General features: G+C 44.0%; 2 protein-coding genes across 2 annotated transcripts in view; both read right to left on the bottom strand.

The window, feature by feature from the left end:
* Positions 1 to 3,375: 3,375 nt before the first annotated feature.
* Positions 3,376 to 9,984, bottom strand: BLOC1S2 (biogenesis of lysosomal organelles complex 1 subunit 2). Its single transcript, XM_080911090.1, has 5 exons — positions 9,902 to 9,984; positions 9,488 to 9,604; positions 6,884 to 7,003; positions 5,945 to 6,049; positions 3,376 to 3,802 (listed from the first exon to the last, which is right to left on the bottom strand). The coding sequence occupies exons 1-5, from the start codon at positions 9,954 to 9,956 to the stop codon at positions 3,771 to 3,773; spliced, it is 429 nt and encodes a 142-aa protein (XP_080767216.1). The 5' UTR covers positions 9,957 to 9,984; the 3' UTR covers positions 3,376 to 3,770.
* A 2,033-nt stretch (positions 9,985 to 12,017) lies between these two features.
* The window catches only part of PKD2L1 (polycystin 2 like 1, transient receptor potential cation channel), a gene marked incomplete at both ends in the record, with an annotated part of 33,684 nt that continues 31,547 nt past the window's right edge, over positions 12,018 to 14,154 (bottom strand). The window contains 4 exons of the mRNA XM_080911565.1: positions 12,018 to 12,059; positions 12,671 to 12,794; positions 13,042 to 13,160; positions 13,728 to 13,854. Coding sequence (XP_080767691.1) covers positions 12,018 to 12,059; positions 12,671 to 12,794; positions 13,042 to 13,160; positions 13,728 to 13,854 — 412 coding nt within the window. The remainder of the gene's footprint in view (positions 12,060 to 12,670; positions 12,795 to 13,041; positions 13,161 to 13,727; positions 13,855 to 14,154) is intronic.

Genomic DNA, 14,154 nt, shown 5'->3' with positions numbered 1-14,154 from the left:
GGAGCGCAGAAATATGACGTCAGACGAGCAGCCAATAGAAAGTGCCTCTGTACGGGGAGTGTAGAGGGATAAAAATCTCTCCGCGGTTTTGTCTCTAAGGAAAGGAAACTCTGAATGCAGGATTTAAAAAGAAAAGGAATGTGTCTTATTTTGTTTTAGAAACATTTGGAATTACTGAACTGTGCGCGTGCGTGTTAGTATTCGTGTGTGTGTGCGCGCGTATGTTGGAATCAGAAGAGGATGCTGATTTTTTGGAGCTTGAGTTACTGGAGTTTGTATAGCCTCTGATAAATAGATCCTGGGAGCCAAACAATGGAGCCCATGACAGCAAGCGCTCTTAAGAGCTGAGTTATCTTTCCAACCCTAGCTGGGATTTTTTTGTTTGTTTGTTTTTGTTGTTTTAGTGTGCATGTTTGTTTGCACGTGTGGGCACACCCTTGTGTGCAAGCAAGTTCCTGTGGAGATCAGAGGTTGACTTAGGAGTCTTTCTCCATTGCTCCCAACTTTATTTAGTGAGATAGGATATATTGGATTAGACTAGTCTAGGAAGCCATGTTGCCCAAAAGATTCCCTAACTTTCTGGACGCTAGGATTACCAGGGGGCCCTGAAATTTACCTGTTCAGGTACTGGGAATCTGAACTCTAGTCTTTACGTTTTGTGATGAGGGTGACTGAGACATTTCCCTACCCCATAAATAATTTTTTTAACACATTGGAAGAATAACAATCCTAACTTTGATTCAGCGTGTCAGCATGCTGCCAAATTTGCTGTCTTGCTCACTTCTCTCCATGTCCCCAACCCTTTCCATTCTCACTGAGTTATTCAAAGTGAAGTGCAGACCTCAGTGTGCACCTCACAAGTAACTAAAAATGCTTCCTTTAAGTGACCTTAATCTTAGCACACTGAAAAAGAATTAGACCTAGGAATGTACACGGATGTTTAGGAGTTCTCTATAACTGACTTTATACTTGGGAACTATTTCCATTCAGGAATTACACAAATTTCACATTTTCATCAGGTCCGATCTCTAGTCTCTTTTTGCTTTGCTTTTGGGACGTTGATTTGTCTGAAGGGCCAGGCCAACTAGCAGCACTGTAATAAGTCATGGAAACCACTGTCCTGACAAAGCCAAGGCACCCAACTGATCAGAAATCAACTATGTTAAAGAATCTCAAATCTCTGATTTTCTCATAATTTCTGCAATGCTTTTGAGGGGAATATTAAACTATTTGCCTTGGACATACTAATACCCCTGCTTTGTTGGTAACTTAAGCTTTTTTCTTACTTTTTGTATAATACAGCACTCCAGGAGTGGCTTTCAAGACTGAATCTTGAAGACAAGATTTGCTAATATGAACAGCAAGGATTTCAGAGATGATAAAACAGTGGTAAAATATGAAAATTTGTCTGTGAAATTTGTCTGTATGATTGTTGCCACTTTCTTGTAGGTTCAAATCAATTCTAAAAATGAAAACTTATCCATATGAATGAAGGTAGCTGAAGATGGCTTAATACTGTAAGTGTAGGAATAACAAGGTATATATTTTTCTAAGTAGGGCCCTTGTATAGGTAAGAATTCTGTTCTGGGGGCTGGAGAAATGGCTTCATGGTTAAGAGCACCTTTGCTCTTGCTAAGGATCTGGGTTCCACTCCTAGGACTTACATGGCGGCTCATAAACACCCATAATTCTAGTTCCATGGATTCAACACCCTCTTCTGAGCCCCACAGACACCAGGTACACACACAATGCTATATACATGCAGACAAAACATGCACATACATATTTTTAAAGGTTTATTATTATATATAAGTTCACTGTAGCTGTCATCCGACACACCAGAAGAGAGCATCAGATCTCATTAGAGTTGGTTGTGAGCCACCATGTGGTTGCTGGGATTTGAACTCAGGATCTCTGGAAGAGCAGTCAGGGCTCTTAACCACTGAGCCATCTCTCCAGCCCATATTTTCTTATTTAAATAGAAGGCCCATCACAGACCAGAGAAGTAGGGATAAATGATTACAGTCTTCAAAAGCCAGTCGAAGTAAATAGAAGTAGAAATAACCTCTCTTGGTAACCTAGTTAGTCACTGTTCTAATGCTGGGAAGAGACACCATAACCAAGGCAACTCTCATAAAAGAAAGAACCTAATTTAATCGGGGCCTACTTAGTTTCAGAGGTTTAGTCCATTATCATCATGGCAGGAAGACATGGTGCTGGAGTGGATGAGAACTACTTCCTGATCCGCAGGAGTCACTGGCTTGCCATGGACTTTTGAAACCTTAAAGCCCACCTCCAGTGACACATCTCCTCATGGCCACACTCTATAACCCTTCTTTCTAATCCTTTCAAACAGTGCTTCTCCCTAGGGGTTCAAATAGAGAAGCCTCTAGGGGCCATTCTTATCCAAACCTCCATACTTAGGATGTACATGGAGAACATTAGGCACCTTGCTAGGCAATAGCATGTTAATGTAGATAAAGTTGTTTCTTCCCAATCTAACTGGTTCTTCCTTAACCCCTATCAGCTGATATTTGTAGGCAATCGAGTTCTCCAAAATTCTTCTCACCCTATAGATAAGACTAGGAAATATGTTACAAAATACTGTATGTATGAATGTTACTCCCTGCCTTCCCATCTAACACACAGGTGCACATGTATGTTCGTGCAAATGTGTGTGTGTGTACACACACACACATCTTGTCTCATACATTTCCAGAATGGAACAGATGTAAAGGTGTCATCTCACCCCCACACATTTGACTCAAGTAAAGAGAAACAAAGACTGAGCCCAGTGGCCCAGGCCAGTGAGCTCAGCTTCTGAGGCTGAAGCAGGAGGGTCACAAAGTTGAAGCCTACTGAATTCCTTAGAGCAGTGGTTCTCAGCCTTCTTAACACTGAGCCCTTTAATACAGTTAGATCCTAATGTAGTGACCCTCAACCATATAATTATTTCATTGCTACTTCATTACTGTAATTCTGATACTGTTAAGAATTATAATTTGATATGCAAGTTATTGACCCACAGGTTGAGGGCATTGGAGCCCTAGCTTCAGAATCAAAGGTGAAAGGGCCAGGGAAATAGCTACCTGGTAAAGCCCTTGCATAGTCAAGGCCGAGGATCAGTCCCTGATTAGAGGAAGAGTCAGGTGGAGGGAACTCTCATATGCTAAGTTATTAAAATGCCCCCTTCACTTCTTCTGCTCAGTCTTTAAGACTTGGCTTGAAATTGTTTTAGGACTTTCTGTTATTTGCAGTGTTATTGAAAGGCAAATTACCACCACATAGATAGTATAAATTGCAAAAAAACAAAACAAAACAAACAAAAAATAAACCCACATTTGTTTTGCTTTCCTTTTTAATTTAGAATCTTGTTAACAATACATTATATTATCAGTAGAAAACAAAACAAACAAAACAGCCATTTTAGAAAATAAGGTGCTAATTGCCCAATACCAGGGAAGTAGGTTCCCTCGCTGGACTCTACTGGCAAGCCCAGGTATGCCCTTAACTCTAGAGTCTCCATCTTGGATGGATGATGAAGCATTCAAGTAAACAGTGAGGAGTTCTGGGTGTGAGTTTCTGAGAGGTACCGCCTCAGAGGAGACTCCAGAGCAGTCACAGCCCTCCAGTTCATCCAGTATCGCATGGTCTTGGGATTAACCAGCAGTTTTCTTCTGAGGAACTGTGATGATTCATCAGCCTCAGGACTTAGTGGTTATAAAACAACTTCCATATTAAAAAACACTTGAGCCACAAGAACACGATTTTCACCGCTTCTCCAACTTCTTGTACTTGGCTTCTGTTTGGGGAAGAACAGGAATTGTATTGTTAAACGCTAGCATTCACAAAGATATCTTTTCATTACTTTTCAAGCAAGGTCAAACATAGCCATTATATTCTTAAGGTAGCAGCTTCAACCTCATCATCTGCACAAATACAGAGATCACAGATCTGCAAAACTTCAAGGGGTCAAACATAAACACTGACTGGAGCCCAGACCACACAAAGTTCTAATTGTATCAATAGCACAGGTTCAGGTAGCTCAGACAGAATGTCCCAGGATCCACTGACAGCCTTACTGCATTTTAGAAGCTAACCTTCCAGAACAATCCCAGGTAGCTTCTTGAAGCAGACCAAACACTCGAGAAGTATAAATATGTTTCTGTTTTTATGTCCTTCTCACCTCTCTTCTCCCTACCCCTACCCCACGTCCATGAAGCCTACATAGGTCTCAACAAACTTCAAATTCACTCTGCAGCCAAGAATGACCTGGCCTTCTAATTTTCCTGCTTTTACATCCTCAGTGCTGGAATTACAGGCATGCAGGACTTGGCATCCTTAGTGTCCTGGTGATTAGGATTTGGGTTCTTAATCCTAGGACACCACGAATGGCAAGTAGGTACTCCCAATAACTGAGCTGCATTCCTGGTCTTTCTATATCATTATTCACTTTCTCTCTCTTTTCAAGATTTATTTATTTTATGTATGTGAGTACACTATCACTCATTTCAGACACACCAGAAGAGGGCATCAGATCCCATTACAGATGGTTGTGCGCCACCATGTGGTTGCTGGGAATTGAACTCAGGACCCCTGGAAGGGCAGTTACTGCTCTTAACCGCTGAGCCATCTCTCCAGCCCCTTAAGTTCTTATTGTTATCTCTCACTTCAGGAAAGCAGCTTGGAAAGATACAAAAACCTAAAGAGGTTTAAAATGTCATCAAGTAAGACTAGTGCTATGATTTATTTATTTATTTATATTTATTTATTTGGTAACAAATTTTCATGAGCTGGCTAATCTTGAACTCCTGGTCTTCCTGCCTCTGCCTCCCAAGTCTTTTTTTTTTTTTTTTTTTGGCCTTAAAAAAAAGCCCTTGGTGTGATGCCCTCTACATGGTGAGGTTCACAGATGTCACTGTAAATAGTGAAACTGACTGTTGGCTACTACCCTGCTAACTGGCGACTTGCAAACCACTCTCAAAGCAGCCAACCAGGAACAATAGTAAAAATAAAAGAACCTGTAAAAGCTTCTAGGAAAGAATACATTCATCGTGTCTCATCAAGGAGATTACAGCCAGAGCCGGCAAACAACACTAAGAGCACTTTAGAGAAAAGTGATGCTTCATCATTCACCGTGTTCAACCATAGCAAAGAGCTCGGCCCTGTAAAGATAGTTGGCCTACGGCTCTTACATGTGTTTACCATCTTTGTATCATTAAACAAGTTATTTTGCCTATTAAAGCACAGTTACCGTCCCTAGAGTGGGAATTTTTAAAAAAATGTTGAAAGTTGTCTGGCATATCGATGAAGGGCTTTAAATCTCAGTGCTAGGAATACAGAAGCAGGTGGTTTATCTGTGAATTTGAGCCCAGCCTGGTCTACACAGTCAGTTCCAGGATAGCCGGGGATACACAGAGAAACCTGTCTCGAAAAATCAAAAAAAAAAAAAACAAAACAAAAATCACCTCGTAGGAAATAAAGTATACAATATATGCAAATCACTCAGAAGATTGCTTTTAAATCAGCAACTACAGAAAAATACTATTTAGTACATATTTAATTCCTCAAGTTTTATTTGGTTTTGGTTTTTTGAGATATGTTCATTGTATAACCTGACCTGAATACAAATTTATAGTCCTCCTTCATCAGCTTCAAGAGTACTGGGCTTAGAGATGTGCGTCACCATATTTAGCTAAGTGTTCTTCATCAAATCAAACAAAGGGGCTAGAGAGACTGCTCAATGGTTAAAAGCACTCGATGTTCTTCCAGAGGGCCCAGGTTCAATGCCCAGCACTCACATGACAGCTCAGACCCACAGGGGATCCAACACCCCCTTCTAACCTCTACAAGCATTGCACACTCTCGTGGTACACAAACATACATAATGGCAAAACATTTATAAAACAACCCGTAAATGATCAGGTACGGTAAAAATGATTACCCAGTTTTTTTGAGTAAGCATCCAGCTTGTAGGCTGCTTGCTCCAGAGCTGCCACCTGCTCCTCAATCATGTTGATCTGATCCAGATATGGCTGCAGTTCAGCATCTTGAAACACAGACCGCATGTCCAAATACGGTCAGCAAATGTAGAGAAAGAGAAGAAAGTTAGCCAGCTAGAGTTTCTTCTAAGCCTAACGAAGACCTGGGCAGATGGCAGACGATCGCCCTGGGAAGACACAGCTGGTTTATGGGATACATTAGTGACCCAGGCAAAGCAAGTCATTTCCTCTTCTGGTTTTCCTTCCCAGCAAAGATCTTATTCCTTAAGCAATCCTTCTGCTACTGAGTCTGCATCTGGGCCATGCACAGGATGTCCTAGTGTCAAAGGCCACTCTAAATTAGCATTTTCTTTCCCATTTTCTTTCCTTCTTTCTTCCTTTTTCTTTCTTTATTTCTCTCTCCCTCTCTCTCTCTCTTTTTTTTTTTTTTTTTATTTTTCAAGACAGGGTTTCACTGTGTCTTGCCCTAGCTGTTCTGAAACCCATTTTGTAGACCAGGCCAGCCTCAAACTCATAGATATCCACCTGCCTCTGTCTCCTGAGTGCTGAGATTAAAAACCCATGCTGCCACACCTGGCCTTAAAACAGCATTTTCACTTTGTAGATTTGGGGCTTATAAAATAGTCCTTTGTGGATTTCATTGTTAAATCAAATTCACTAGACTCTCCTCTGTCCACTCTCTTAGGAATATACGGACTAAGAGCAAGGTTTAGAAGCAGAAATAACCCACTGTCAGGATGGGATAAATTCCCCTAGCTCATACTTTCTGCAACATGAGCTCCCTGGAGGCAGCGAGACCCTGTGCCCTGCTCTTGGGCTCCAAGCACTAAAGAACAGGAAAGACCAGCAGTGCCTGCGGAGAGATGCATCTGAGTACTCACATTTCTGGTTTAAGTCCTTCAGGTTTCTGCTGATGTTTATAGCAATATCTTTCATTTCAAGATACTTCAAGCTTGTTAGTTTATTCATATTTTCCAGGAGTTTGTAGTCTTCACTGGTGGCTTTAAAACAAACAGAAGAGAGGAGACTTTTAGTTTGTCTGCAGTTACTGGAATTCAGAATTTCAGGTCAAAGGAGTTTAGGAAGGGAATGCAGAAGCTCAAGGAAGGACCCCAGGAAATGTCGAAGAGCAGGCTGCTTTCAATCTATGAGATTTATACTTAGCCTACGCCCTGAATGTCTGAGTAGAAACTGAGGCAGCAATCAGCAAACTCAACTAAGCAAGGTTTAGAAAGAGTTTGTGTCATGGTTAGAAAAGAAAACGGTAAACTCATTTCTTAGAAAAGGAGGTGAAATCATCTTGGTATTTCTGTAGTATGGAAAAAAAAAAAAAAAAAAAAAAGCCAAGCAGTGACAGCACACAACTTTAATCCCAGCACCCAAGAGGCAAAAGCAAGTGGATCTCAGTGAGTTTGAAGCCAGCCTGGTCTACAGAGTGAGTTCCTCAACAGCCAGGGCTACACAAAGAAACCCTGCCTCAAAAAGATTAAATATATATAATGTAATTTGGAGCATCTCATCATAATATATAGCACTAACTAGAGATATAAACCCTGTATGTAGATATGTGTGTGTGTGTGTATAGTATTAACTAGTATGTGTGTGTGCACATGAAGATGTGTGCAGACTAGAGGTCAAAGGGTCTTTCTCAACTGCTATCTACCTTATTTTTTTCAGAGAAGATTTCTCATTGAAAGTGGACTTTACCAATTTACCTAGATTGGCCAACAAGTTCCAGGAATCCTCCTACCTCTACCTGCCCAGAATTCAGGTCGTCATGGTTGTACAATCAATCCCCAGAACCCATAGGGTGAGAGGAGAGAACTGACTCCCCAAAGCTGTCTTCCAGTTCCACGCATTAACTACACACTGCATACGTGCCCGATTAGTAAATTACAGTTTCTCTTTTCAAAATGTGTTTGTACAGATAAGCAGGACAAGAGTGGAGAAATAACACTGGCTTAACTTTGTCTGGTAACCACCTAGAAACTTTAGAATTTTAAGTAATTATCTAAAAAGAAATTATTGGGGGCTGCAAATGGAGTTCACTGGGCAAAGCAATCGCTTTGCCTATACAAAGCCCTGGGTTCAATCCCCAACTATTTAAAATGAACCGCTCCATTTCCCGAGATGTCAATCTGGGTCCAGAAGAGGTCCACCTATAAGCCGTTCCTTAGCAGTCTTTCTCTGTAGTCTCCACCCATACCACCATGCAGGTTCCTCCTGTGCAAATACCAGTCTCAGCTCTGGACACAAATGTACCAGGTATCCACCTGGGTGTCTCAGTAATGGCTACAAACGGCTGAACCAGAGCTGAGTTTCCCACAGAAACACGGTTCCTCTTGTTAGCTTCCCTATTTTGGTTGTCGGTCCTACCCGCACTTAAAACCTAACAAGTATCTTAGCCTGCTCAATTCCGGATAAAGTCTACGTCTGTAATGGGCTCTCTCCCAAACCCTCTGTTCCATTCTTATCTTCGCTTTGCCTCAGATTCCCAATACTTTCTGGACAACTGCTCCTCTGTCCCTGGTCTCTCTCCTCCACATGTGTTCTCGGGGCTATCAAATAACAATCTCTCTCTAAAACAAGGACCACATACTTGGAAGCCAGCAAAGGAATGTGTATGGGCGGAGTAACACAAGAGTTTCTATAATAAACGCACAAGAAAACCAGTCCCCTTCTCAGGGACTCTACTAGTTTTAAGTCTCCCTTGCTCAAAAATAAAAGAACAATCAGGCTGAGAAATTGGTGACTTGCAACCCCCCAACTTCTCTACTAAGCCTTTCCTCATATATCCTGGTTCACAAATTGAGCTCACAGAAAAATTCCTGGGGGTAGGGCCTGTGAGAAGGCACTTGCTACCAAGCCTACAGATCTAGAGTGTGGTCCTAGTGACCTGCACGGTGTAGGAGAACCAGATCTCACAAGTTGTTGTAAACCTTATACACACACACACAACCTCTGCACACACAAAGTGTAATTTTTTTCTCGGAGCAGTGAAACGATGTAAGTTCTTATGACACCCCCACAAGGTCCAGCCCCTCCTCTCTAACTCTACCTCAGACACAGGTGCAGGGACACTGAACTAAAATCTAACTGCGTCCCAAGAGTGGGTCACCAAGTCTTCAGACTAACCTGGTCTAACCAAATGCTTGCTTATTCCAGCTCTTCTACTAAGTGAACCTTTTCCCCATTTTCCATTTCCTTCACAATTGTGCTTAAATTACACCTTCCCCCGGAGAGGCACTTCTTGACTAATAGTGTGGAACCCTAGTTGTTAGTCCTTATTACAAGAAGCCTGCAGATTTGTGTTTCAAAAGCGGTTGGTGTGCTTCCCTAGGGGAAGAAGCAGGGTGGGTAGGGGGCGGCTCCTTTCCTAGCATTCAACCACTGACTGACAAGAGGCTGCCGAAGCACTTCTCAGGTTTCTGCAAAGCCAAATGCAATTACACAACCGGGATCTGCCAGAAGGGACTGCGTCTCACCTGTCAGTTCCCCAGTCAAATATGTGGCCATTTTGGAGAACATGTCCCGGCAAAGTTCATTGATGTCAGCTTCGGCAGGCTCCTTTGCTTCCTCAGCCGTCTCCACCGCAGCATCATCTGGCAAGGCGGGGGTGGGGGTTGAGGAGGGAATGTCCTACACCCAGACCTAATCCAGCCGAAGGGGACTGTTCCTATGTCCCTCCGGACTGGTGTTCCCGCCACCTTCGTTCTCCTCCTGCCATCATCCCAACAACCTCCCCTCGCACCCGCCCACCTGAAACCCAACACTGTTCCCTTGCTCAGGAGCTAGACTTTCAGCTCAGTGCCCTGACGCGGCAGACAGGTACACCGGTTCCCGCATCCGGACTCAGCCTCGCCACCACCCCCCGCATCTCCATCCATTCCTGGTAGTACCTCGAGACGGCTCCTCCCGTCGCGTCGCCGGGACGCCCTCCGCAGCCGCCGCCATGCCCGACCCAAGGCTGCTTCCGGTTCTAGGAGCATCTGCGCGTGCGCCCCGCGGGTGCCCCGCCCTGCCGCTTGCTCGCAGCTTTCCTAGTCACTCTTCAAATAATGACCTTTTATCAAAGTCCAAGCATGAAGCCGAAACTGAAGCTAAGACTATGGCGAATTAGCCGGTTGCTGAGATCCCAGGACCTGGTGTTAGCAGTGTGTTCGTCTCTGCAGCCACACTCTAGAACTGTCCCTTGTACCAGGCACCTCATGCTTTGGGTTGTGGCCCTAGAGTGGACCCATAGCGTGTCAGCTGAAGTTATTAGAGAGAGAGGTGACCTCCTCCCCAGACACCAGGACCCTGACATGTTTTGTTCACCAAAGAATTGTTCAGGGATTCCATGCTTTTGAAGGCTGTCTTCCACAAGATTTCGGCCTTGATTCTTGATCCTAAATGTTCTCTCCCTTACTTTCCCATAGGTCTTGGACTAATATCAACTCTCTGACTCATACCTCTTGAAGTGCAAGCTAGCCCCTAATATTTCATTGAAAGGATCTTTCTTGAAGGAAGCTTCCAACGTTGTTGACTCAAAGGTTCTGTTGATTTGTACTTAGTGGTTGCACAAATCTCATAGGTTTATAGAATGCTTTGGGGGTGAGAACAGGCGGGAGTGACAGGAACGAATGAGAAAAATGTACTGAGACCAATGAAGGTGTAGACTGTGAGGGAATGAAAGTCACTGGGAGGGGGAAAGAGATGTGTAAGAGTTTTCAGGATGCAGGCTCCTGAGCATCCAAAATCTTGGTGTAAGAGTTTGACTTAGTCTTGGTTATCCTCCAGCCACTTGTGCTTTCATGCTTACACACTCGAGTGCACACACACACTTACACGAACTCCCATACTTTCACACACACACACACACACACACACACACACACACACACACACACCAGCTGTCCATACCCACTAAGCCTTCCTAACCTATCTCCTCTCTGAAGACTGATTCTCTTAGGTGCCTTGTCTCCACTCTTTTTCTATAGCATAATCATAGTATCTACCATTTCGAACATTCCTATGAGCCAGGACTTCCTATATCAAGATCCTGGGAGAACCAAGCCCCCTGACGCTGACATGACTCCCACGCTGTACATTCCAGAGAGGATATATGAATGTCTTATATTCTTATCCTTCTGTCTTCTCTCAATAACCCCAGAAGGAAATGCAAAGACCTGGTTTTCTAAAGAGTTTTATTGACAGTCACCTTGGAACCTCACATTATCCTATGATGAACAGAGCCAGAGACCACCACATATTAGTTCAAAGATCAATAAGTCCTGACACCATCTCTGCTTGATTCCCGGCTTGAAGTCCTCTTGGTTCCAGGTATTCAGTGGAAATCAGAATCAGAAGGCAGGTACTCCAGAAGAGCCTTCATTGACTTCACCCTGGAGAGGATCACTCTTACTCCTCTGTTGAAATCTCACCACACAAGAATCTTCTTTCTTCTACAGCTTCCTTTTCTTTTTTACAGGGAAACTCCTTGGGAAAGAGAAGACCCTCCCCCCCACACACAGCTATGCATGCCAATGGCAGATGCCATGACACACACTGGGGAAGGGTAAGAGTTACTGGGATGTAGGAAGACATATGCATTGCCTACTCTTTGCTCTATGGACTTCTACCTTTTGACTAATCATGGCTGTCTGAGATCCTCATGAGAGTCATTGCTGTCTCCTGCTTTTTCTTATTAATTATTGATGTCAATCATGATAGCAGAAGTAAATGCCCAGGGAGAGGCCAAGGTGGAAATGCTACTTTACAGAGTTGTGCAACTAGATATAGAAACACCAGGGGACAAGCCTAAGCATGCTGCCCAGCTACACACAAAAACCTTGGCTTAAAAGGTCAGATACAGGGTGGAACCCTTTAGCAGCTCTCTCGAGACATGCTACCCTAGAGGTGTAGGGGTGGGTGGGTAGAGAAGAGGCTTATGGGAAGGCAGAGAGAGAGAAACTTGCTGTCTGTTGCTTTAGTCCTTCTGCCCACCCTGAACTTCCAAAGGAACTGAAGGGACACCTAGGATGGATTATATTGGTTCTCCCAAACAGCTGGCTCCTCCTGTTGGAAGAAAAAGGAATAGCTCGTTCAAAGGAGAATTTCTTTTTCTCTGAAACTTAGTAACAAAGAACCTAGATTGCTATAGACTGACGTTTGTGTCTCCCCAAAGTCTTCTGCTGATATCCAAATCCCCTATGTGACAGTACTAAGAAGTGAAGCTCTTGAGGGTTGATAAGGTTGTGAGTGTGGAGCCCTTATAAATGGGATTAATGTTCCCTTTTCCTCCCACAACACGAGAATACATCAGCTAAATGGTCCATGAAGCAAGAAACTGGCTTTTACCAGATCCCGAATCTGCTACTAGCTTGATATGGGAGACCTCTCAGCCTCCCAAACTGTGAAAAATAAACTTCAGATGTTGATAAGCAGTCTATTCTTTCATAGTTTCACAGCTAATTATAACAACTCAAAAGACCCTCCTAAAAGGTCAAGGTAATCTATAGGCTGACATAAGTAACTTCTGGACCTGTCCTCCACCCCTACCTCCATGGGGAAATGACCAGTGTGGGCATCACTCCCAGGTCTTTCTAGAACATCCCTCCTAACTGTCTAGAAAATAAGATAGATTCCAGCTGTAAAGAACCCAGAAGACCCAACTGGAGGGCACTTGCCATTCCTGGGGAGGGAGCCAGCTCCCTTTTCCTTTCCAGCATCTTCAGCTTTGAGCTCACAGCATCAACCTGGGACACAACTCCTTCTAGAACACGCTGAAGCTGCAGAACTCTCCTTGTGAGCCTGATTAGGATTTGAGAGAGACCAAGGAAGCGGAAGTGGGGTCTGGGTGTGCACAGGGGTATTGTATTAGAGGCACCACGATGGTGTTTGGCTGGGTGGGAGTGAGGAAGGCAAGACTCAAGTTTACAGGGAGGGTCAGAGGGGAACAGAAACCCCCTCCCACTGGACCCAAAGGGAACTGGAAACTTTGGAAAGAGTCTCAAAAGATGTCATAGCCAGCCATCCCTGGGCCCATGCCTCCACATACATGTTGAATTCTTCTCCAGAAACCCAGCTTCCTCCTCTGGCAGCCTCTGTGCCCAGTTGATCTGGTGGGCTGTATCCAACAGGCTGTCCTAGGTTCTCAATCTCAGCACTAAGGGTCACCTGATTGGGAAGTCAGATGTTAGAGGGGAGACGATGGGTCTGCAGAGTCACCTGCTTTTGATCCAGCCTCTTCTGTGGATTGCACTCCCAGGCTTGGGCTTCTGTTCATCCTCCTTATGTCTGGTAACACTGCCCTTGAATTTTCTGACCTCCACTTAACAGGGATGGAACAGGCACAGTAGGATCGTTGTCAAAATGCCAAGAAAACAAATCCTCATAGAGGATTATCAAGGATTATCTCGGGAACTGGTCCCTCTTTGCAAAGCAATGGCTCTGAACCTTGACTGCATGCTGGAATCACCTTAGAAATTTTAGAAAGTTCTAATGTGTTAGCCCTATCACCTGGAGCTTTCTGATCTGATTGATCTAGGACATGGGGACTGAGAATGAGGGTGTTTAAACGCTCTCCTGAATATTTAATGTGCAGCAGTTTGAGAACCATTATTCTAGAGAGTTCTTTCTCACTCATTCGTGGGAGGACATTCACCTTGGATTTGGCTTGGGTGTGGTGGCAGGGAGGACACGTGAGTGATGTGTACTTCTTCCCCACCAAACAGTCCTGCTTACCCTCTCCTCTTCAAGCCCTTTTTGCATCTGTTCCTGCTCCTTCTCATCCAGGATGCGATCTCCATCCCGATCAAACCTGGTGAAGGCAGTTGTGAGCTCAGAGATCTCATGTTCCTCGGGTCCCAGTCTAAGAAGAACAAGGAGTTGAAGCAACTGTAACCACTGAAACGTGACCTCCCAGCCCCTTCCCCAGACTCTCGTCTGGGTCTCTGAGTGTTGCTTTCTGGAAAAGAAGAGGATCACATAGAAAAGCCAGGACCTTCAGGGTCTTGTGATTCTACTGTCCAACAAGTTCTTTCATTTATCCTTCCTGTTCAGGCTCTTACTGGCTAGGTTAGGACACAGAGATTATTCTATTTCTTTGTCCCTGGATAACCAGCTGCTGCCACCATGGCTCTAGGCGCTCTTGTCATTCCCCACACCTGAA

The sequence above is a fragment of the Micromys minutus genome (genome assembly GCF_963924665.1).
Source record: "Micromys minutus genome assembly, chromosome: 2".
Classification (NCBI taxonomy): domain Eukaryota; kingdom Metazoa; phylum Chordata; class Mammalia; order Rodentia; family Muridae; genus Micromys; species Micromys minutus.
This window is presented reverse-complemented; position numbering and strand designations above follow the sequence as displayed.